Source organism: Eleutherodactylus coqui, chromosome 4, assembly GCF_035609145.1.
Source record: "Eleutherodactylus coqui strain aEleCoq1 chromosome 4, aEleCoq1.hap1, whole genome shotgun sequence".
Classification (NCBI taxonomy): domain Eukaryota; kingdom Metazoa; phylum Chordata; class Amphibia; order Anura; family Eleutherodactylidae; genus Eleutherodactylus; species Eleutherodactylus coqui.
Window position 1 is genome coordinate 221,599,097 of NC_089840.1, and position 23,077 is coordinate 221,622,173.

The 23,077-nt window shown below is 46.8% G+C and overlaps 1 protein-coding gene across 1 annotated transcript in view; it reads right to left on the reverse strand.

The window, feature by feature from the left end:
* The window catches only part of PCDH15 (protocadherin related 15), a 1,187,477-nt gene that overhangs the window by 359,135 nt on the left and 805,265 nt on the right, over nt 1-23,077 (reverse strand). The window contains exon 23 of the mRNA XM_066601652.1: nt 2,296-2,408. Within this exon, the coding sequence (XP_066457749.1) occupies nt 2,296-2,408 (113 nt within the window). The remainder of the gene's footprint in view (nt 1-2,295; nt 2,409-23,077) is intronic.

A 23,077-nucleotide genomic window follows, 5' to 3' on the forward strand; every position in this document is an offset into this window, starting at 1 on the left:
TTTATCACAGGGAATAGTCTTGAAATTGGACCTTACTAGGCTATCATCTGCATAGTGTGCAGAGGCTTTGATTATGACTAATTATTTAAAATGGATGTTCATATGTGATGATCTGCATGTTGGGGTTGTTCTCAGTAAGAGAAACCAAGTAATCTTGTAGATATGATACCTTTTAATGGCTAACAAAAATACATGATATTATAGCTAGCTTTCCAACCTACTTAGAGTTCTTCCTCTCATATAACGAAATAGAGATCCAATGTTTTACCCTTCTTTTTTATAGCTTCCATTGACGATCGTTGTTCTGCTTCCCCTATTATTTTCTTTGGCTCTCATATTTTTCATCCTCATTCTTCTTGTTCTATCTCACTACTTCTCCCCTCAAGGCAATTGTGCGACTACAAAGTTTTGGTAATGTGACAACCAGTGGCGTTGTTAGGCCTGAGTAAGGTGACCAGGCGTCCTGATTTAGGTGTGACAGTTCCTCTTTGGGACCTGGTGTCCCGCCTTCCGCTGGGACCCCGGCAGGATGGGCATTTGTCCTGCTTTTGGGATGTCTGATTACCATAGAGATTACAAGTCAGCGTGTATCATAGAGTACAAGCCAGAAATCACTTTGCGCCGCGGTGGCAGATGCACACACTGACATCACATGTTCAGTGTGTGCATGCAGGATCTTTCTCACTCCCTCCCCTGACCTCTCCTCTTTAGTTCTACAAAAGGAGAGGAGAAGAGAGGAAGCGCTGCTGCGGGTGCACACACACTTCCTCCCGCAGCAGCGCCAAGAAGAGGAGGAGCAGCAGTGCTCTGAAAACCAGGAAGAGGAAACGTTTCATGGGTTCCATCGGTGTGGGGGTCACTATTATTACTGAGGGCCACTGTGGGGGTCACTATTACTACTGAGGGTCACTGTGGGGGACACTATTACTACTGGGGCTACTAAGGAGGACACTATTACTACTGAGGGCCACTATGGAGGACACTATTACTACTGAGAGCACTGTGGGGGACACTATTACTACTAAGTCCATTGTGGGGGTCACTATTACTGCTGAGTGCACTGTGGGGGTCACATTTACTACTGAGGGCCACTATGGGGGACAATATTACTACCAGGGCCACTGTGGGGGTCACTATTACTATTGAGACCACTGTAGGGGGCACTATTACTACTGAGGCCACTCTGCACATGGCAGGATAAATCAAGCTGACTTACATGTGGCGGAAATACTGTGAAATGCATCCAAAAAAACTGTCAAAATTTGTACCATTAGTGCAGATTTTGACTGAAAATCGGCTGGGCATTCGCAGCTGACTTCATGCTATGTAGCACTCCCCCGTAGGCTTCCCACTGTCAGTGCTTCCAGTTCCCTGCACTTGGTCATGTGCGGTGCCGCTGGTCAGGTGATGCTGGTCAGGTGTGGCCATTACAGGTCACTGGGAACTGAAAGCGAGGGAGCGCTGACAGCGGAGGGCCTATGGTGGAGGTGAGGGGGAGCGCCGCATAGTATGAAATCAGTTGTGAGTATGCAGCTAATTTACTGTCAAAATTTGCACAAATGCCATGGATTTTGACTGTTTTTTGGATGCAGAAATGCTGCAGCATTTGCTCCCTGTCTTTTTTTAAATGGCCCTGTACTTCTTATAATGACGGAGTTAAATTATACACCTCGATAAGCCCTACTCCCTGACCAAACCCATCTGACCGTGGGGGAAAATCTATTCACCTTAGGCCTGATCACTAGAGAAAATGTACCCAGGAGCTTATTCTCTGCACCATAGTGTTAAGGACCAACAATCACTACTTTCAACTCTATATGGGTCCTCAAAACATAATACAGTCCTACATACAGATACATTCTTCTTTAGCTTGACTTTTAATGCAACATGATATCACAGGGTGCCATGCTATCAGAGTAGGATATTTACATTTTGAATTGCTTCACAATGGGTTTTGTGTTAAGAGAACAATTGCTTTTTAATGGGTTTTAATGAGCTATAACAATCAAGCTAAACAATGCTGCATCAGTAATATCCAATCTATTATGAATACACTTACCACATACACTGTCCTACATGCTAAGCAGGCATCACTAAATGTGTTGAGAACAAAACCTTAATAATACCATCAACTGGTACATCAATGAAACAAGTATATGCTACTTTTGCACAATAAAAAATAACTACACAGTAACATACTAAATCCTTTTGTAATGTTGTAGCATGAAAACAAATCATAATATTGTATAATTTCACTATATATTTCAGGCATTTATTCGAGAAGGTAGATGTTACCTGTATTCATCTTGAGTGAACCGCGGAATTACAGATGGCTGCAGAACTGTTATTACCACCATTGTGCTATTAGATTTCACGGGGTCGCCGTCATCGTAAGCTATCACAACCAGCTAGAGGGAAAACATAGAGACGGATTATGGATATCATTGTAAAACAAGATCCTTTATTAGAACTATAAACATGGCTCTTCTGGTAATATGCTGTAATAAAGGTTTTAGGGCTAAGAATAAATCCATTTGTCCTATATACCAGGTACATGGATCTTGCATCATGGGAAATATATTGTATTCAATAATTTGGCCAATCATAAGTGACTAAAGTACTATTCCAGTAATTTGGGTTTAATGACAAATTAAATAATGTAAGTGCAGTTCATTTTAAAGACTATAGAAGATTACAGTTTAAAGGTCTCCATACAGATTAGATTAACACATTAACTGCCATGTGAGTTGTATTGAACTCGTGCTACTGTAAGTCCAGGGCTTTGTGAAGCATATACAACTTACATGTCTCTTCACCTTGGGAGACATGTAGTGCACAGGTAAAATGTGATTTTTCTCAGTAACAGAAACCAAGTAAGCTTGTAGATATGATACCTTTTAATGGCTAACAAAAATACATCATGTTATAGCAAGCTTTCGGACCTCTCAGGATCCTTCATCAGACGTAATAAAACAGATCTGGATGGGGTATATATATATATATATATATATATATATATATATATATACAAATGTACACACAGGAAAAGGCACAGACATGGCGAGACTAATTTGCTCTTAAAACAATACCAGGCAAGATGAGTGGAGAAGTAAATACTTAATTAGTCCGCTGGTAAGGAATGTGACAGTTTTATGATCTCTAAATTGGTGTTAGGGAGTCACAGCCCTGTGTGTTATCTTTCCTTCAGACCTGCAAATAAGGAAGATGAAACAATACTTCTGCAGCACCACCTATTGGATGGCAACATTCCTTCAAATCAATGCATGACTTTTACAAAGTCTTTAAAACAATGATTGGGAATAGCACCCATTTTGGGTGCTTTCCTTGGGGGGAGATGATGCCATCCCCAGACCCACTCACCTCCCAAGTGTGTTACGTGTGCTGCTGGGATCTGTAGTTCGAAGCTTCCTAGCAGCACAGCCCTCACAGGGTTAATTGGTTGAGCTGGCTGGGTGTGGTACTTCCTGCTAGCCAATCTCCTGGGTCTGTGCTCACATATAAACCCTGCTCCTGTTAGTCTCTGTCTGGGTTTCAGAGTTAGCAGTCATGAATCCTTGTCTAAAGCTGGTCTTGTACTGTTTGGATGGATCTGCCTTGTTCCCACTCAGACCTGTATATGTAAGTAGGTCTGTGTCTCTCTGCTTCCCTAAACATGGTTTGGACACCTGTAGTCCTAGTCTGCTGCATATGCAGCTCCCCTTTCCTTCCCGCTTTACAGGTGCGGCCTCCAAACGTCTTATGTCTTGCTCTGTGTGTCAGTTGGTGTAACTTGACACGGTTCCCTATGTCAGCTTGTGTAGCTGACTGTCTATTCCCCCTGGTATGAGAACTCATAGACATCCTGTGAGTTTCATCTGTGTGCATGTGAGCTCTGGGTGGCGTCTGTCTGGTTTTCTCTATATGTTGTCGTCTGTTGTAAGCCTGTGCCTGTAAGCAGGTATCCGGTTGTCTGCCCTGTTCTGTCCTGTTGCAAGCTTGCTGTGTGATCTGTGTCTTGCTGGTTCATGTCTGTTTGTTCATTTAAATTCTGTCAGTTTTGTGTAAGCTTGCTGTATGACCTGCGATCTGTGTCCTGTCCTTTTGCAGCTTTTTGTGTGAACTCTGTCCAGTTCTGCTGGTCTCCTGGTTAGTGTAGGGACTAGCGGTATAACCAGGAACTGTGAAGTTGGCCCGCTAGCTTTCACGTTTTGTACAAAATGTCAACTAATATCTGATATATTCAGCTTATCATCTGTTACTAGTGGTTGCATTTTGGCTGCTGTATGCTGTGTTTTCTGGCTCTGTGTATCCTGTTGTTCTGTCCCTGTCATGTGGCATGTGTATGTCTCCTGTTCTGTGGAGTGGCTCCTAGGATCAGCTAGGGCCCATTTCCAAAGACCGCTGGGCCGCCCTCTTATTAGGGTGATGTCCCTGCTTAGGTAGGGCCACTGTCATCCCCCTTGTAGCACAGGGTCAGTTGCCTGGATTCCATGTGTTCCCATGTGCGTGCATACTACTTACTACTATTTGGTCACAATCGTGTGGGCCCTGTGCTTAGTTTGCCCACAAGATCGTAACTAGTGTCTCCACACACACCCTGGGTGTTCTCCTTAAGGACAGCCCTTTTGACCTTCTTCAGACCTTTCATATTCTTCACTGATGCAAGAATGCCACTCCGAGGTTCATTCCATTCTTGAGGGCATCAAAAGTGGCCATAAATTTATACTCCCAAAAACTGCCATCCAATAGGTGGTGCTGCAGAGGTATTGTTCTGTTTTGGGGAGGGAATACATCTGACCTGCTATATCATAAAACTCCATAAAATACGATGGCAATTAAAGATATTTGACATTATCAAATAAGATGAAAAAAGATGACATCAGTAGCAAATCTGAACTCTCTTACGGCCTGTATGGTACCTTCCTCTGCAAACGTTTCAGTAGTAGTAATTATTTTGTATCCACACTATAGCACTTTACAATACAAAGCAGATTTTATATTACTAGTATTAAGACAGGTCTTGGTGGACTGGACATAATGCTATTGTCCTCACTGCTTTTTTATAATTGGACTGAATAAACTTTGGACTGTTATCTTTTAGTGTTACGAACTGTAAAACCAGGAACATACTGTACAAGAACATAACTAGCCCTACAACTTCTATCTAGTAATGGATTAAAAGACTGAAGATTAATGGAGGGTCTTCACAATATTTATTTGTCTGCCTGATCACAAATCCAATCAGCGTTCACCTTTTACTTAACCTCCTTCGAATGTCTGTCTTCCACAAAAGACATCGTTATTCAAAACAAAGCAGGAACAATGGCTTCCAATCAATCTCTAGGAGCTCCTTTTCATATAGAGCATTATACATCAGAGACATCCAGTAATATAATTTAGATGCCAATTATTGTATTGTTTACAAATGTTTTTAACTATGAATTATTCTAAACATTGGTGGGGAAAATGGAGGTTACTAATAGAAGTGTACATGCTTACAGTGTTTTACAAATAGGCCTATATAATCTCTATTATGATACAGTTAAGCCATTGTAGCACTCCTGGTTATACTGACTGTAGGAGAGCCATTAGCAGACAGAGCATTCCTTATGCTATACTAGGCAACCATCCAATTAATGTGTGGCAGAAGCATTATATGGGGGGTGGAGGGGGAAAGAGAAGTGTATAATGATCACTCATGGTAGTCACTAATTTAAAGGGATTATCCAGGAATACAAAAAAAAACATCATTGCTTTTTTCCCCCCAAAACAGCACCTGCCCATTCTATCTGGTATTGCATCTCAATTTCTTTAAAGAAAATGAGATTGAGCAGTAATACCAAACACAATTTGTGGGCTGGTGAGGTGTTGATTTCTGAAGAAATCAGCAATGTTTTTAAAATCTGTATAAATTCTTTAAGGGTTAAGTCACACAGGCACATCCGGTCGCCGATGCGCCCGTATTCCTGCAGGATAAGACGGCCGCATTGCAGGTACGGATGATTCTCCTCACCGCCGGCAGAAAGAACACATTGTCGGCTCCATTGCCGGTCATGTGTTCTTTCTTAGGGCGCTGCGGAGAGTCGTCCACACTGCAGGTGCGGCCGTCTTCTTCGTGCAGGAAGACAGGTGCATCGGTGCCCGGATGTGCCCATGTGACTGAGCCCTTACTCTAACATCCTAGGATTCCACTTGAATAGCCAAAAACTGTTTAAAAACAAAATCCCAAGCAAAACCATTGACTAAAATAGAGACCAAAGATTCAAACTTTGGTCTCTTTTTTATATGGTTTCTGTTTGCTTCTTTAATTTTAGAGGACATAATAACACAGTCGGTTATGCTATTGTGTCCTCCAAAAATGAAGGAAACAAATGTAAACAATGTGTAAGGAAGGAGTATTTTTCACTTGAAGCCTTTGATTCTTGTTCAGAAACTTAGAGGAATGTTCACCTGGCACAAGCAGGCACAGAAAATATTCCTAAAACATGATGCAATGGACTTGTGCACTGCAAACATACCTGTTAAGGACCTGCAGGCTAAACTTTGCCTTACAACACTTGACATTATGGCTATAAAATGTCTCATTGGATAATTTAGTAGAAATATCATATAGCATCATCCATGGCTTATAAATTCACTGCAGACAAAGACAGAGGGAAGTTCACCATGTAAGGGTGCTAAAGTCTACTCTCAATGGGCCTAATGAACACTGACAACCCCCCAAATTGATAAAAGTTCCACAAACCTACTGGGATGGATCTTAAATATGGTATTTTTTGCTTTCCGCATCTTGCTGATACACCCTTTGTATATCCTCGTTGTAATTTTTGATCTTACTAGCCTTGCATAATGATGTGTTTTGTTGTTTTTCATATATATTTACTTTTGTCACTTTCCATAAACTTGATTATATTTGGCCTGTGTGTATGTGAACCCATTTATTCTTGCCATAAAACACAGAGACCAAAGTTGTACCTTAAGGCCTCATGTCCACGGGCAAAATAGGATTTTAGATCTGCAGCGGATCACCCACATGCGGATCCGCATCCATAGGGATGCATTGACCACCCGCAGGTAGATAAATATCCGCGGATGGTCAATAAAAGTGATTTTAAAAAATATGGAGCATGAAAAAATCTGGATTATGCTCCATTTAGGTGCGGGTCTCCCGCGGGGACGGCTCCCGCAGGCTTCTATTGATGCCTATGGAAGCTGTCGGGATTCATGGGAGACCAAAATCAGAATATTGTCACCTGCTCTGGATCTTCCCTTCTTCGCCGCTTCATCTTTTTTCCGTTGCGGACGGTTCTTTTTTTTTCGGGCCGGCGCATGCGCGCAGCACACAATTGACGTGCCGTGCACATCCGCCGGGCCGAAGAAAGAACATCCGGCTGCAACGGAGAGAAGATGAAGCCGCGAAGAAGGGAAGATCCAGAGCGTGCGAGAGGTGAGTAATTGCTATTTTTAGCGCTCATGTCCGCGGTACAGGAGGGACCTGCTACGGATTCTCCATGGAGAATCCGTAGCGGGCCTGATTGTCCCCGTGGACATGAGGCCTTAGTCTGTTAGTTTAATGGTTCTGTTCAGGGTTCCAGCTAAATACCATTTTTGGTGATTCAGATGGAACTCAAAGATGGAAAGGCACGGTGGATAGCTAAACACTATGTCAATGCAGGCTTACTGATATCCCATTGTAGAGTGGAATAAGGTGATCCATAAAGAAAGAAATAAAGAAAGCACCTATTATAATGGCAATTTTTGTACATTTTTTAAAAAAAGGAAGACTTTTTCAGTCCTGAAGGTCATATAGGAAGAAAAAACAGATACGAATGAATTTAATTGAAAAAAATCTGTTTTCATGCTTTCTAAATCTAATGAAGTACTAAGTTTAATTATATGCAGTATAATTACAGAATAATAACTTAGAAAACCAGCTACATAAAGGCATATTGACAACACTGTATTTTTCATTTTACATTGTAATCTCTAGTAGTACTACTTTTAAGTCACTCTCTTGAAATGTGGAGTGCTTTTGGTGTTTGTTTTAAAAGAGATTTTAAATGAAGCAGAAAAACGTTTTATAAAGGTGATTTTATCCATCAAAACCAAATGTGACAACATAGTTATTTTCCCATCACAACAAGTTAATGCATTGCAGAACAATAGGTTGTAACCCGTAGTAGAGCAAACAAAGAAGAGATGCCACAAGTGCAGACAAGCAGAACATCCTCCTGTTTTGTATAAGCCATAGAGTGCTTGTGTATGTGAGTATATATAGCAGATCAGACAGTTGCACATGTGTAGAGTGCTTCTGTACTTAGGACTCATTTCATATATATTTTAACTTATTACTAGAGATGAGCGAGCGTACTTGGAAAAGCACTACTCGCTCGAGTAATTTGCTTTATCCGAGTATCGCTGTGCTCGTCCCTGAAGATTCGGGTGCCGCTGCGGCTGACAGGTGAGTCGCAGCGGGGAGCAAGGGAGAGCAGGTGGGAGAGAGGGAGAGAAAGATCTCCCCTCCGTTCCTCCCTGCTCTCCCCTGCAGCTCCCCGCTCCGTGCCGGCACCCGAATCTTTAGGGACGAGCACAGCGATACTCGGATAAAGCCAATTACTCGAGCGAGTAGTGCTTTTCCGAGTATGCTCGCTCATCTCTACTTATTACGTCACAATTTAGCCTTGTGAAATGAAAAATAGGAAAGTGTCCAGAAAGACATCGGACATGTGTGTCCTCCATGTGCTTACTAGGTTTATATGGTTTAGAAAAGTTATTTTAAATATGTTATGCAGTAATTTTGAGCTAATAGGAGGATGAGGTTCAACATTCAGGATCCATACCTTCTACCAAGAGTGGAAAATAAACATTGAAAGGGCTCAAATTAGAGATGAGCGAGGATACTCGTTAAGACGATTTACTCGAGAGAGCATCGCCTTTTTCGAGTACCTGCTAGCTTGTCCCTGAAGATTCGAGGGGTCTGATTTTATGGCGTACATACGGCGGCGAAAATGACATAACTTTATTATATGGGTCAGTACAATTATGATTATACCAAGTTTATACAGTTGTTTTTGCTGTACTACTTCTAACAGCAGCATTTAAATGGTTAAAAGCCATGATCAGTGTTCACTCTGATCACGGTTGTTGCAGGCAGGTGTCAGCTGTATAAGACAGCCTGTACCCACATTGCATGGGGCGGGATCAACCCATACAGACTCTGAACCTCCAGGACATAAATGTACATCCTGTGGCAGTAAGAGATCGACGTGCTGGTCTTGTTTTAAATTTACGCCCTTAGTACTGAACCAATTTTTTGCTGTAGGGCTTATTCCGATGTGCGTATATCGGCCAGGTTTTCACACAGTCTCTCTCTGCAGGGGGAGGAGGCGAGCCGGGCCAGGAGCAGTGGACTAAGCTCCGGTCCCCCTCCGTCTCATCCTGCCCCTCGCATTGCAAACAGTGGCGAGTGGAGGAGAGGGGTCAGGAGCTAATTGCACTGCAGAGAGGGACAACCTATATTGGCTTCACGTGAAAACCTGGCCGATATAGAGTAAGTGATTTTCATTTTTGCATTGCAAGAGCCGTAGCTCGTTAACATAGCTGTATTGAGGCTTGATTTTTGTGGATCCAGATGTATTTTAATTTGCGCCACTCTGGGGTACAGATAACGTGTTGTATTACTTTTATTACATTTGGGGGGGGGGGGTGAGATGGAAACTCTCCACCACTACCCCACCCCCCACAAAAATTCTGCCTATATTTTTTTTTGGGGGGGGGGGGGGTTGTCTTTATAGCATACACCATTTAGTAAAAATAACATCATAATTTTCTTATCTGGATCAGTATGATTACTGACCGCTTATATATACATATTTTTTTTTTTTTACTACTTTGGCACAATAGAAACATTTTTAAAGAAAAACCATAGACCATATCACCACATTTTAAGACCCAGAGCATTTTTATTTTTCCAGCAATGAAGATATGCAAAGTTTTAATTTTTGCAGGAAGATATGTTATTTTTTTTGGTGCCATTTGGGATACACGTGGCTTTTGAATTGCTTTTCATTATATTTTTTGGAAGGTAAACGAATGAGCAATAGCAATTCTAGCATTACTATTTAAAATTATTTACATGCTGTTCACCTTGCAAGATAGATAAAATAGTCTCATTGTTTGGATTGTTACAAATGCAGTTTACTATTATGTGTTGCTTTAAAAAAAAGTTTGCATTCAATCCATTTAAAATGGGTTTTGTGGGGGAAATGTGTATTTTTTTAAACTGAATTTTTCTACATTAACTTTATTAGAGATGAGCGAATATACTCGTTTCGAGTAATTACTTGATCGAGCACCGCGATTTTCGAGTACTTCTGTACTCGGGTGAAAAGATTTGGGGGGCGCCGGGGGGCGGGGGGAGGCATGGCGGAGCGGGGGGTAGCAGCGGGGAACAGGGGGGAGCCCTCTCTCTCTCCCTCTCCCCCCCACTCCCCGCTGCAACCCCCCACTCACCCACGGCGCCCCCCGAATCTTTTTGTCCGAGTACGGAAGTACTCGAAAATCGCAGCGCTCGGGCGAAAAAGGGGCGTGGCCGAATAGGTTCGCTCATCTCTAAACTTTATTAAATTGTTAGTCTTTCAAATGGTCTTGAAGATACAATTGCTCCATTACTAGTATAGTACGCTTTATTACTTATGTAATGCATTGTGCTGTGCCTATGACAGCAGCCTATTAAACCCTGATCGAATTACATGCAGACACAGGGGCCTTTGTCAGGCCTACAGCTGCCATGGGAACCCATTGGCACCTTGTGATCACATTGCGGGTTGTGGATGGGTAACAAGAAGAACACTCTGTCCTATGGTTACATGCTGCAGTTGGTATTGATTGTGCCATGTAAGGGGTTAAGCTGTCAGGATCTGAGCTCTCTTTGCTCCTGGAGGAAAGAACATAAGCCTGGTTGACAGTAGTCAATGAAATCATCGCCTTAAAAAGATGTATGTGCAAGTTTCAAGTCCATTAGCTCAGCAAAAAGGTATAAAATTCTATTATTCCTCTAGGAAATAAACAGAGGTGGAGGGGTTTAGTGGACACACATCTCTTGTGAGATAGCATGTATATTTAATTACACCCAATGGGAAAGTCAGCCTTGGATGAACAGTCCTTCAGCTGACATCTATCTAATGTTTATGGCCAGTTTAACTGTTAATATACCCGATGCTAATCCTTTTTAAGGAACTATTAAATTCAACCAGAATAGTTTATAGTTAGAGATGAGCGAACACCAAAATGTTCGGGTGTTCGTTATTCAAAACGAACTTCCCGCGATGTTCGAGGGTTCGTTTCGAATAACGAACCCCATTGAAGTCAATGGGCGACCAGAGCATTTTTGTATTTCGCCGATGCTCGCTAAGGTTTTCATGTGTGAAAATCTGGGCAATTCAACAAAGTGATGGGAACGACACAGCAACGGATAGGGCAGGCGAGGGGCTACGTGTTGGGCTGCATCTCAAGTTCACAGGTCCCACTATTAAGCCACAATAGCGGCAAGAGAGGGCCCCCCCCCCCCTCCCAAAAACTTTTACTTCTGAAAAGCCCTCATTAGCATGGCATACCTTTGCTAAGCACCACACTAGCTACAACAAAGCACAATCACTGCCTGGATGACACTCCGCTGCCACTTCTCCTGGGTTACATGCTGACCAACCGCCCCCCCTCCCCCCCACAGCGCACACCAAAGTGTCCCTACGCAGCCTTCAGCTGCCCTCATGCCACACCACGCTCATGTCTATTTAGAAGTGCGTCTGCCATGAGGAGGAACCGCAGGCACACACTGCAGAGGGTTGGCACGGCTAGGCAGCGACCCTCTTTAAAAGGGGCGGGGCGATAGCCCACAATGCTGTACAGAAGCAATGAGAAATAGAATCCTGTGCCACCGCCATCAGGAGCTGCACACGTGGGCATAGCAATGGGGAACCTATGTGCCACACACCATTCTGTCAAGGTGTCTGCATGCCCCAGTCAGACTGGTAATATGTACCTTAACAGTAACCGCGTTGGTGGTAATGTGGTGGTGACTGCGGACCTAGTAGCGCGGTTTTATTTTGTTGGTTTTCGGAATGTGGCCAGGATTAAGTGGGCCGTGGCGGGGGGATGGTGGGGGGGCTCTCTTGTAGTGTCGGTAAAGGTGAAATTCTTGGACTGCCACCAGACGAACCAATGCAAAGGCATTTGCCAAGAATGTTTTCCCTGTTGGAGGAGGAGGGGGATGTTTTTGAGGCACTACGTGTCCTCTCCACATGTCCGTGGTTATATGCACCTTAACAGTAACCGCGTTGGTGGTAATGTGGTGGTGACTGCGGACCTAGTAGCGCGGTTTTATTTTGTTGGTTTTCGGAATGTGGCCAGGATTAAGTGGGCCGTGGCGGGGGGATGGTGGGGGGGCTCTCTTGTAGTGTCGGTAAAGGTGAAATTCTTGGACTGCCACCAGACGAACCAATGCAAAGGCATTTGCCAAGAATGTTTTCCCTGTTGGAGGAGGAGGGGGATGTTTTTGAGGCACTACGTGTCCTCTCCACGTGTCCATGGTTATATGCACCATAACAGTAACCGCGTTGGTGGGAAATGGCCTCGCCGCCATCATGTCTTTGGGAAGCCTCTGTTTCCACACCCCAGAGACATACCATTAGCAGCGGTATAGGCAGAGCCCATAATTCGTAACATTTCAGCCGTAGCATTAGGACAGGCCCCACTAACATATCACTAGCAGCATTATAGGAGGAGCGCAGTCTTCGTTCCATGTCAGCAATAGTAGCACTCAAGACAGGCCCCAGTAACAATTCCGAAGCAGCAGTATAGCGGGAGCGCAGTCTTCGTTCCATGTCAGCAATAGTAGCACTCAAGACAGGCCCCAGTAACAATTCTGAAGCAGCAGTATAGTGGGAGCGCAGTCTTAGTTCCATTTCAGTAGCCTTAGTATAGCCAAGGCCCAAGTTACATTTATGTAGCTAAAGTGTAGGCCAACCCCACACACACTTCTGTACCATGAGTGCAGGCGAAGAACATACAAATTGCTATGATTACACTGTAGGTGAGGGCCCCAAAAAATTGGTGTACCAACAGTACTAATGTACCTCAGTAAACATTGGCCATGCCCAACCAAGATGGCAGGTGAAACCCATTAATCGCTTTGGTTAATGTGGCTTAAGTGGTAACTAGGCCTGGAGGCAGCCCAGTTTAACGAAAAATTCGTTCAAGTTAAAGTTTCAACGCTTTTAAGAGCATTGAAACATATAAAAATTGTTTAGAAAAATTAGATGAGTGAGCCTTGTGGCCCTAAGAAAAATTGCCCGTTCAGCGTGATTACGTGAGGTTTCAGGAGGAGGAGCAGGAGGAGGAGGAGGAATATTAGACACAGATTGATGAAGCAGAAATGTCCCCGTTTTGGATGGTGAGAGAGAACGTAGCTTCCATCCGCGGGTGCAGCCTACGTAATGCTTACGTATCGCTGCTGTCCGCTGGTGGAGAAGAGAAGTCTGGGGAAATCCAGGCTTTGTTCATCTTGATGAGTGTTAGCCTGTCGGCACTGTCGGTTGACAGGCGGGTACGCTTATCTGTGATGATTCCCCCAGCCGCACTAAACACCCTCTCCGACAAGACGCTAGCCGCAGGACAAGCAAGCACCTCCAGGGCATACAGCGCTAGTTCAGGCCACGTGTCCAGCTTCGACACCCAGTAGTTGTAGGTGGCAGAGGCGTCACGGAGGACGGTCGTGCGATCGGCTACGTACTCCCTCACCATCCTTTTACAGTGCTCCCGCCGACTCAGCCTTGACTGGGGAGCGGTGACACAGTCTTGGTGGGGAGCCATAAAGCTGTCCAGGCCCTTAAAGACTGTTGCACTGCCTGGGATGTACATGCTGCTCGATCTCCGCACCTCCCCTGCTACCTTGCCCTCGGTACTGCGCCTTCTGCCACTAGCGCTGTCGGCTGGGAATTTTACCATCAACTTGTCCGCAAGGGTCCTGTGGTATAGCAACACTCTCGAACCCCTTTCCTCTTCGGGAATGAGAGTGGGCAGGTTCTCCTTATAGCGTGGGTCGAGCAGTGTGTACACCCAGTAATCCGTTGTGGCCAGAATGCGTGCAACGCGAGGGTCACGAGAAAGGCATCCTAACATGAAGTCAGCCATGTGTGCCAGGGTACCTGTACGCAACACATGGCTGTCTTCACTAGGAAGATCACTGCCAGGATCCTCCTCCTCCTCCTCCTCCTCCTCAGGCCATACACGCTGAAAGGATGACAGGCAATCAGCCGGTGTACCGTCAGCAGCGGGCCAAGCTGTCTCTTCCCCCTCCTCCTCATCCTCCTCATGCTCCTCCTCCTCCTCCTGTACGCGCTGAGAAATAGACAGGAGGGTGCCCTGACTATCCAGCGGCATACTGTCTTCCACCGCCCCCGTTTCCGAGCGCAAAGCAGCTGCCTTTATGGTTTGCAGGGAATTTCTCAAGATGCATAGCAGAGGAATGGTGACGCTAATGATTGTAGCATCGCCGCTCACCACCTGGGTAGACTCCTCAAAATTACCAAGGACATGGCAGATGTCTGCCAACCAGGCCCACTCTTCTGAAAGGAATTGAGGAGCCTGACTCCCACTGCGCCGCCCATGTTGGAGTTGGTATTCGACTATAGCTCTACGCTGTTCATAGAGCCTGGCCAACATGTGGAGCGTAGAGTTCCACCGTGTGGGCACGTCGCACAGCAGTCGGTGCACTGGCAGCTTAAAGTGATGTTGCAGGGTGCGCAGGGTGTCAGCGTCCGTGTGGGACTTGCGGAAATGTGCGCAGTGCCGGCGCGCCTTTACGAGCAGGTCTGACAAGCGTGGGTAGCTTTTCAGAAAGCGCTGAACCACCAAATTAAAGACGTGGGCCAGGCATGGCACGTGCGTGAGGCTGCCGAGCTGCAGAGCCGCCACCAGGTTACGGCCGTTGTCACACACGACCATGCCCGGTTGGAGGCTCAGCGGCGCAAGCCAGCGGTCGGTCTGCTGTGTCAGACCCTGCAGCAGTTCGTGGGCCGTGTGCCTCTTATCGCCTAAGCTGAGTAGTTTCAGCACGGCCTGCTGACGCTTGCCCACGGCTGTGCTGCCACACCGCGCGACACCGACTGCTGGCGACATGCTGCTGCTAACACATCTTGATTGCGAGACAGAGGAGGAGGAGGAGGAGGGTGCTTTAGTGGAGGAAGCATACACCTCCGCAGATACCAGCACCGAGCTGGGGCCCGCAATTCTGGGGGTGGGTAGGACGTGAGCGGTCCCAGGCTCTGACTCTGTCCCAGCCTCCACTAAATTCACCCAATGTGCCGTCAGGGAGATGTAGTGGCCCTGCCCGCCTGTGCTTGTCCACGTGTCCGTTGTTAAGTGGACCGTGGCAGTAACCGCGTTGGTGAGGGCGCGTACAATGTTGCGGGAGACGTGGTCGTGCAGGGCTGGGACGGCACATCGGGAAAAGTAGTGGCGACTGGGAACTGAGTAGCGCGGGGCCGCCGCCTCCATGATACTTTTGAAGGACTCAGTTTTCACAACCCTATACGGCAGCATCTCAAGGCTGATGAATTTTGCTATGCGGACGGTTAACGTTTGAGCGTGCGGGTGCGTGGCAGCGTACTTGCGCTCCAACAGTTGCGCAAGCGACGGCTGGACGGTGCGCTGAACTACACTGCTGGATGGGGCCGAGGACAGCGGAGATGAGGGTGTGGGTGCAGGCCATGAGGCGGTAGTGCCTGTGTCCTGAGAGGGGGGTTGCATCTCAGTGGCAGGTTGGGGCACAGGGGGAGAGGCAGGGGTGCAAACCGGAGGCGCTGAACGGCCTTCGTCCCACCTTGTGGGGTGCTTGGCCATCATATGTCTGCGCATGCTGGTGGTGGTGAGGCTGTTGGTGTTGGCTCCCCGGCTGAGCTTTTCGCGACAAAGGTTGCACACCACTGTTCGTCGGTCGTCAGGCGTCTCTGTGAAAAACTGCCAGACCTTAGAGCACCTTGGCCTCTGCAGGGTGGCATGGCGCGAGGGGGCGCTTTGGGAAACACTTGGTGGATTATTCGGTCTGGCCCTGCCTCTACCCCTGGCCACCGCACTGCCTCTTGCAACCTGCCCTGCTGATGCCCTTGACTCCCCCTCTGAAGACCTGTCCTCCTGAGTAAGCGTTGCACATCAGGTGGGGTCAGTCACCTCATCGTCCTGCTGCTCTTCCTCCGAATCCTCTGTGCGCTGCTCCCTCGGACTTACTGCCCTTACTACTACCTCACTGCAAGACAACTGTGTCTGATCGTCATCGTCCTCCTCACCCACAGAAAGTTGTTGAGACAGTTGGCGGAAGTCCCCAGCCTCTTCCCCCGGACCCCGGGAACTTTCGAATGGTTGGGCATCAGTGACGATAAACTCCTCTGGTGGGAGAGGAACCGCTGCTGCCCAATCTAAGCAGGGGCCCGAGAACAGTTCCTGGGAGTGTTCCCGCTCCTGAGCAGGTGTCATTGTAGTGGAGTGAGGAGGCTGGGAGGAAGGAGGAGCAGCAGACAGAGGATTCGGATTTGCAGCAGTGGACGGCGCAGAACTGCGTGTTGACGATAGGTTGCTCGAAGCACTTTCTGCCATCCAGGACAGGACCTGCTCACACTGCTCATTTTCTAATAACCGTCTCCCGCGTGGACCCATTAATTGGGCGATGAATGTGGGGACGCCAGAAACGTGCCTCTCTCCTAATCGCGCAGCAGTCGGCTGCGACACACCTGGATCAGGAGCTCGGCCTGTGCCCACACCCTGACTTGGCCCTCCGCGTCCTCGGCCGCGTCCACGTCCTCTAGGCCTACCCCTACCCCTCAGCATGCTGTATTACCAGTGATTTGATTTCACAGGCAGGAAATAAATTGGCGCAAGACTGCAGGCCAAATATAATTTTTTCCCTTTTTTGAAAACGAAAGGCCCCACTGCCTCTAGTGAATGAATAATCTAAGTTTAATAACTGTGCTGTGGCCCTGCTAATGTGTCACAGAACGTGAGGGTAGCAGAGTTATTATAACTCCGGCAGAGCAGGTATTTTTTTCCCAATTAAGGAAAGCAAATGGCGAAGCCAGCAGTAGAACGTAGCTGGGTGCGTCTGATTTTTAAACGTTGCACACGCAGCCGACACGTACACACAGCCCTTAGGACGGACAGAGGCAGGACAAATAGTTTTTTTTTCAGTTTTTTTCCACCAAAAGGCAGCACTGCGTATATTCAATGAACATGAGAAGTTTAATAACTGTGCTGTGGCCCTGCTAATGTGGCACAGAACTTGAGGGTAGCAGAGTTATTATAACTCTGGCAGAGCAGGTATTTTTTTTCCAAATTAAGGAAAGCAAATGGCGAAGCCAGCAGTAAAACGTAGCTGGGTGCGTCTGATTTTTAAACGTTGCACACGCAGCCGACACGTGTCCACCGCCCTTAGGACGGACAGAGGCAGGACAAATAGAAATTTTTTCAGTTTTTTTCCACCAAAAGGCAGCACTGCGTATATTCAATGAACATGAGAAGTTTAATAACTGTGCTGTGGCCCTGCTAATGTGGCACAGAACTTGAGGGTAGCAGAGTTATTATAACTCTGGCAGAGCAGGTATTTTTTTTCCAAATTAAGGAAAGCAAATGGCGAAGCCAGCAGTAAAACGTAGCTGGGTGCGTCTGATTTTTAAACGTTGCACACGCAGCCGACACGTGTCCACCGCCCTTAGGACGGACAGAGGCAGGACAAATAGAAATTTTTTCAGTTTTTTTCCACCAAAAGGCAGCACTGCGTATATTCAATGAACATGAGAAGTTTAATAACTGTGCTGTGGCCCTGCTAATGTGGCACAGAACTTGAGGGTAGCAGAGTTATTATAACTCTGGCAGAGCAGGTATTTTTTTTCCAAATTAAGGAAAGCAAATGGCGAAGCCAGCAGTAAAACGTAGCTGGGTGCGTCTGATTTTTAAATGTTGTACACGCAGCTCACACGTGTCCACAGCCCTTAGGACGGACAGAGGCAGGTCAAATAGAATTTTTTTCACTTGTTTTACAAGCAAAAGGCCGCACTGCGTATATTCAATGAATAATAACTGTGTTGTGGCCCTGCCTACACAATTCTTTCCCTGCAGTATCAATGAAGGGTGCAATGCTCTGCAGAGGCGATTTTGAGAAGAAAAAAAATATGCAGCACAGCTAACAGCAGCCAGCACAGTACTGCACACGGTTAAATATGGCCCTAGAAAGGACCGTTGAGGTTCTTGAAGGCTACACTTACTCCTAACACTCTCCCTGCCTATGCAACACTTCTGTCCCTAATGCCGGGTGCAACGCTCTGCAGAGGCGATTTTGAGGAAAAAAAAAAATTGCCACTGCTAACAGCAGCCAACACACAGCTATCAGTGGCCCTAATAAGGACCTTTGGGGGTCTTGAAGCCTACACTAACTACCAATTCTTTCCCTACAGCAGCTCCGGTACAAACAGCACTGTCCCTCATCTAACTCACAAGGCATCTGAGGCGAGCCGCGGGAGGGGACGACTTTTATATTAGGCGGACACCTGATCTCGCCAGCCACTCACAGCAGGGGGGTGGTATAGGGCTTAAACGTTGTAGGGGGAAGTTGTAATGCCTTCCCTGTCTTTCAATTGGCCAGAAAAGCGCGCTAACGTCTCAGGGAAGGAAGTGAAAGTAACCCGAACACCGCATGGTGTTCGTTACGAATAACGAACATCCCGAACACCCTAATATCCGCACGGATATCAAGTTCGGACGAACACGTTCGCTCATCTCTATTTATAGTCTTTCTTTTTACCAGAGCAAACACTTCACTGCCCACTAGAAATGAGCGAGCACCAAAATGCTCGAGTGCTCGTTACTCGAGTCGAACTTTCAGTGATGCTCGAGAGTTCGTTTCGAGTAACGAACCCCATTGAAGTCAATGGGCGACTCAAGCATTTTTGTATATCGCTGATGCTCGCTAAGGTTTTCATTTGTGAAAACCTGGGAAATTCAAGAAAGTGATGGGAACGACACAGAAACGGATAGGGCAGACGAGGGGCTACATGTTGGGCTGCATCTCAAGTTCCCAGGTCCCACTATTAAGCCACAATAGTGGCAAGAGTGAGACCCCCCTCCCCCCGCACTGTCAGCATAAAGATCGTTCTCCTCTGCCACAGCTGTAACAGCTGTGGCAGAGAAGAACGATGTTAGCCCATTAAATATATAAGCCCTTCCCTGCAATTCATCCAGAAATGTGTAAAAAAATATATATATATATATATATATATACTCACCTGGTCCCGGCAGACGGAGTTCAGCATGGCCGGCAGCTGTCCTCCTGAACTGCTCTGAACAGCTGTGAGTAGTATTCAGCAGCCGGGGATTTAAAATCCCCGCCTGCTGAATGAGCTGCCTCTAATTGGTCACAGCCTGACCAATCAAGGCAGATCTCACTCACACACCCATTCATGAATTCATGAATGGGTGAGTGACTGCTGCCTCTCATTGGCTCAGCGCAGGGAGCAATCTGATTGGTCCAGCTGAGCCAATGAGAGGCAGCAGTTACTCACCCATTCATTTTAAATCCCCGGCTGCTGAATACTACTCACAGCTGTTCAGAGCAGTTCAGGAGGACTGCGGCCGGCCGCGCTGAACTCCGTCTGCCGGGACCAGGTGAGTATATATATATATATTTTTTTACACATTTCTGGATGAATTGCAGGGAAGGGCTTATATATTTAAGCCCTTCCCGACAATTCATCCCGCGATCGCCGGCAGCCCATTGCTTTCAATGGAGCCGGCTGTATTGCCGGCTCCATTGAATTCAATGGGCTAACATCGTTCTGCCAGGACAAGGTGAGTATATATTTTTTTTATTTTTACACATTTCTGGATGAATTGCAGGGAAGGGCTTATATATTTAAGCCCTTCCCGACAATTCATCCCGCGCTCGCCGGCAGCCCATTGTTTTCAATGGAGCCGGCTGTATTGCCGGCTCCATTGAATTCAATGGTCAGTGCTCGTTTAATCGAGACGAGTACCGCGTGGTGCTCGTCTCGAGTAACGAGCATCTCGAGCACCCTAATGCTCGAACGAGCATCAAGCTCGGACGAGTATGCTCGCTTATCTCTACTGCCCACCCATTACTGTATTTGAAAGGGAATATATCTCCTATAGTTTTGTTTTTTTACTGATCAAAATTAGATACTAGGAGTCAGGACATATTCTTGTTTCTAATCTATTTTTATTTTGTAATTATAATTTTTTTATTCTGTTTTCTCTACATGATAATGGGGGAAGCCAACTTTCCTGAACTAATATTAACAGCATTTAGAGATATACTTTTTAGCAGCCACATGGAACTTAGAAATCTGGAGATGTTCATTGACTTCTATTACAGAATGTTTTGGGCATCATCTGTGACCTATGCAAAGGTCATTTTGCAGTGAAGGGAAGGAGGTAAGTTGTTACAATCACCTATTGGGAATGATAGATGTTGTGTTATCTAAACACTGAATGAACATAGCATTAGGAACAGCTGGCACGTGACATCTTGTGATCCGCAACGCGGTACAACATGAAGGGCACATCACAATTTGTTCTCAGATAATGTGTTGCTCTCTCCTCTGACCAGCAGAAGGCAATATTTGGCAGTGATGGGTAAACGTGGTGACTAAAGTGACTTTGACTAGAGATGAGCGAACGTACTCGTCCGAGCTTGATGCTCGGGCGAATATTAGGGTGTTCGGGATGCTCGTTACTCGTAACGAGTACCACGCGATGTTCAGGTTACTTTCACTTTCATCTCTGAGACGTTAGCGCGCTTTTCTGGCCAATTGAAAGACAGGGAAGGCATTACAACTTCCCCCTGTGATGTTCCAGCCCTATACCACCCCCCTGCTGTGAGTGGCTGGGGAGATCAGGTGTCACCCGAGTATAAAAGTCGGCCCCTCCTGCGGCTCGCCTCAGATGCGTTGTGAGATAGCTGAGGGACAGTGCTATAGTGTTGGAGCTGCTGTAGGGAGAGCGTTAGGAGTTAGTGTAGGCTTCAAGAACCCCAACGGTCCTTCTTAGGGCCACATCTAACCGTGTGCAGTACTGTGGAGGCTGCTGTTAGCAGTGTTGCACTTTTTTTTTTTTTTCCAAATCGGCCGTGCAGAGCATTGCGCCCTGCAGTAATACTACAGGGACAGAAGTGGTGGTTAGGCAGGGAGAGTGTTAGGAGTTAGTGTAGGCTTCAAGAACCCCAACGGTCCTTCTTAGGGCCACATCTAACCGTGTGCAGTACTGTGGAGGCTGCTGTTAGCAGTGTTGCACATTTTTTTTTTCCAAATTGGCCGTGCAGAGCATTGCGCCCTGCAGTAATACTCCAGGGACAGAATTGTGTAGGCAGGGCCAGAAGACATATTTTATTGATTGAATATAGGCAGTGGGCCTTTCCTTTAAAAAAAAAGGGCAAAAATTCTATTTGGCCTGCCTCTGACAGTCCTCAGCGTTCCGGGTACGTGTGTGCTGGGTGGAGAACGTAAAAAAAATCATACGCAGCCAGCTAAGTTTAACAGCAGGCTTGCGCCAATTTATTTCCTGGCTGGGAAATCACCGCTCTGCTGCAGTTAATAACAGTGCAACACTGCAGTTCTGTGACACACTGCAGGGCCACAACACATTTATTACTGATTGAATTTAGGCAGTGGGCCTTTCCTTTTAAAAAAAAGGGCAAAAATTCTATTTGGCCTGCCTCTGACAGTCCTCAGCGTTCTGGGTACGTGTGTGCTGGGTGGAGAACTTAAACAAAAATCATACGCAACCAGCTAAGTTTAACAGCAGGCTTGCGCCAATTTATTTCCTGGCTGGGAAATCACCGCTCTGCTGCAGTTAATAACAGTGCAACACTGCAGTTCTGTGACACACTGCAGGGCCACAACACATTTATTATTGATTGAATATAGGCAGTGGGCCTTTCCTTTAAAAAAAAAGGGCAAAAATTCTATTTGGCCTGCCTCTGACAGTCCTCAGCGTTCTGGGTACGTGTGTGCTGGGTGGAGAACCTAAACAAAAATCATACGCAGCCAGCTAAGTTTAACAGCAGGCTTGTGCCAATTTATTTCCTGGCTGGGAAATCAAATCACTGGTAATACAGCATGCTGAGGGGTAGGGGTAGGCCTAGAGGACGTGGACGCGGCCGAGGACGTGGAGGCCCAAGTCAGGGTGTGGGCACAGGCCGAACTCCTGATCCAGGTGTATCGCAGCCGACTGCTGCGCGATTAGGAGAGAGGCACGTTTCTGGCGTTCCCACATTCATCGCACAATTAATGGGTCCACGCGGGAGACCTTTATTCGAAAATGAGCAGTGTGAGCAGGTCCTGTTGTGGATGGCAGAAAGTGCTTCGAGCAACCTAGTGTCCACCCACAGTTCTGCGCCGTCCACTGCTGCAAATCCGAATCCTCTGGCTGCTGCTCCTCCTTCCTCCCAGCCTCCTCACCACACTACAATGACACATGCTCAGGAGCGGGAAGACTCCCAGGAACTGTTCTCGGGCCCCTGCTCAGATTGGGCAGCAGTGGTTCCTCTCCCACCAGAGGAGTTTATGGTCACTGATGCCCAACCATTGGAAAGTTCCCGGGGTCCGGGGGATGAGGCTGGGGACTTCCGGCAACTGTCTCAAGACCTTTCAGTGGGTGAGGAGGACGATGACGATGAGACACAGTTGTCTATCGGTGAGGTAGTAGTAAGAGCAGTAAGTCCGGGGGAGGAGCGCACAGAGGATTCGGAGGAAGAGCAGCAGGACGATGAGGTGACTGACACCACCTGGTTTGCAGGACAGGTCAGGACAGGTCTTCAGAGGGGGAGGCAAGGGCAGCAACAGGGCAGGTTGCAAGAGGCAGTGCGGTGTCCAGGGGTAGAGGCAGGGCCAGACCGAATAATCCACCAACTGTTTCCCAAAGCGCACCCTCGCGCCATGCCACCCTGCAGAGGCCAAGGTGCTCTAAGGTCTGGCAGTTTTTCACAGAGACACCTGACGACCGACGAACAGTGGTGTGC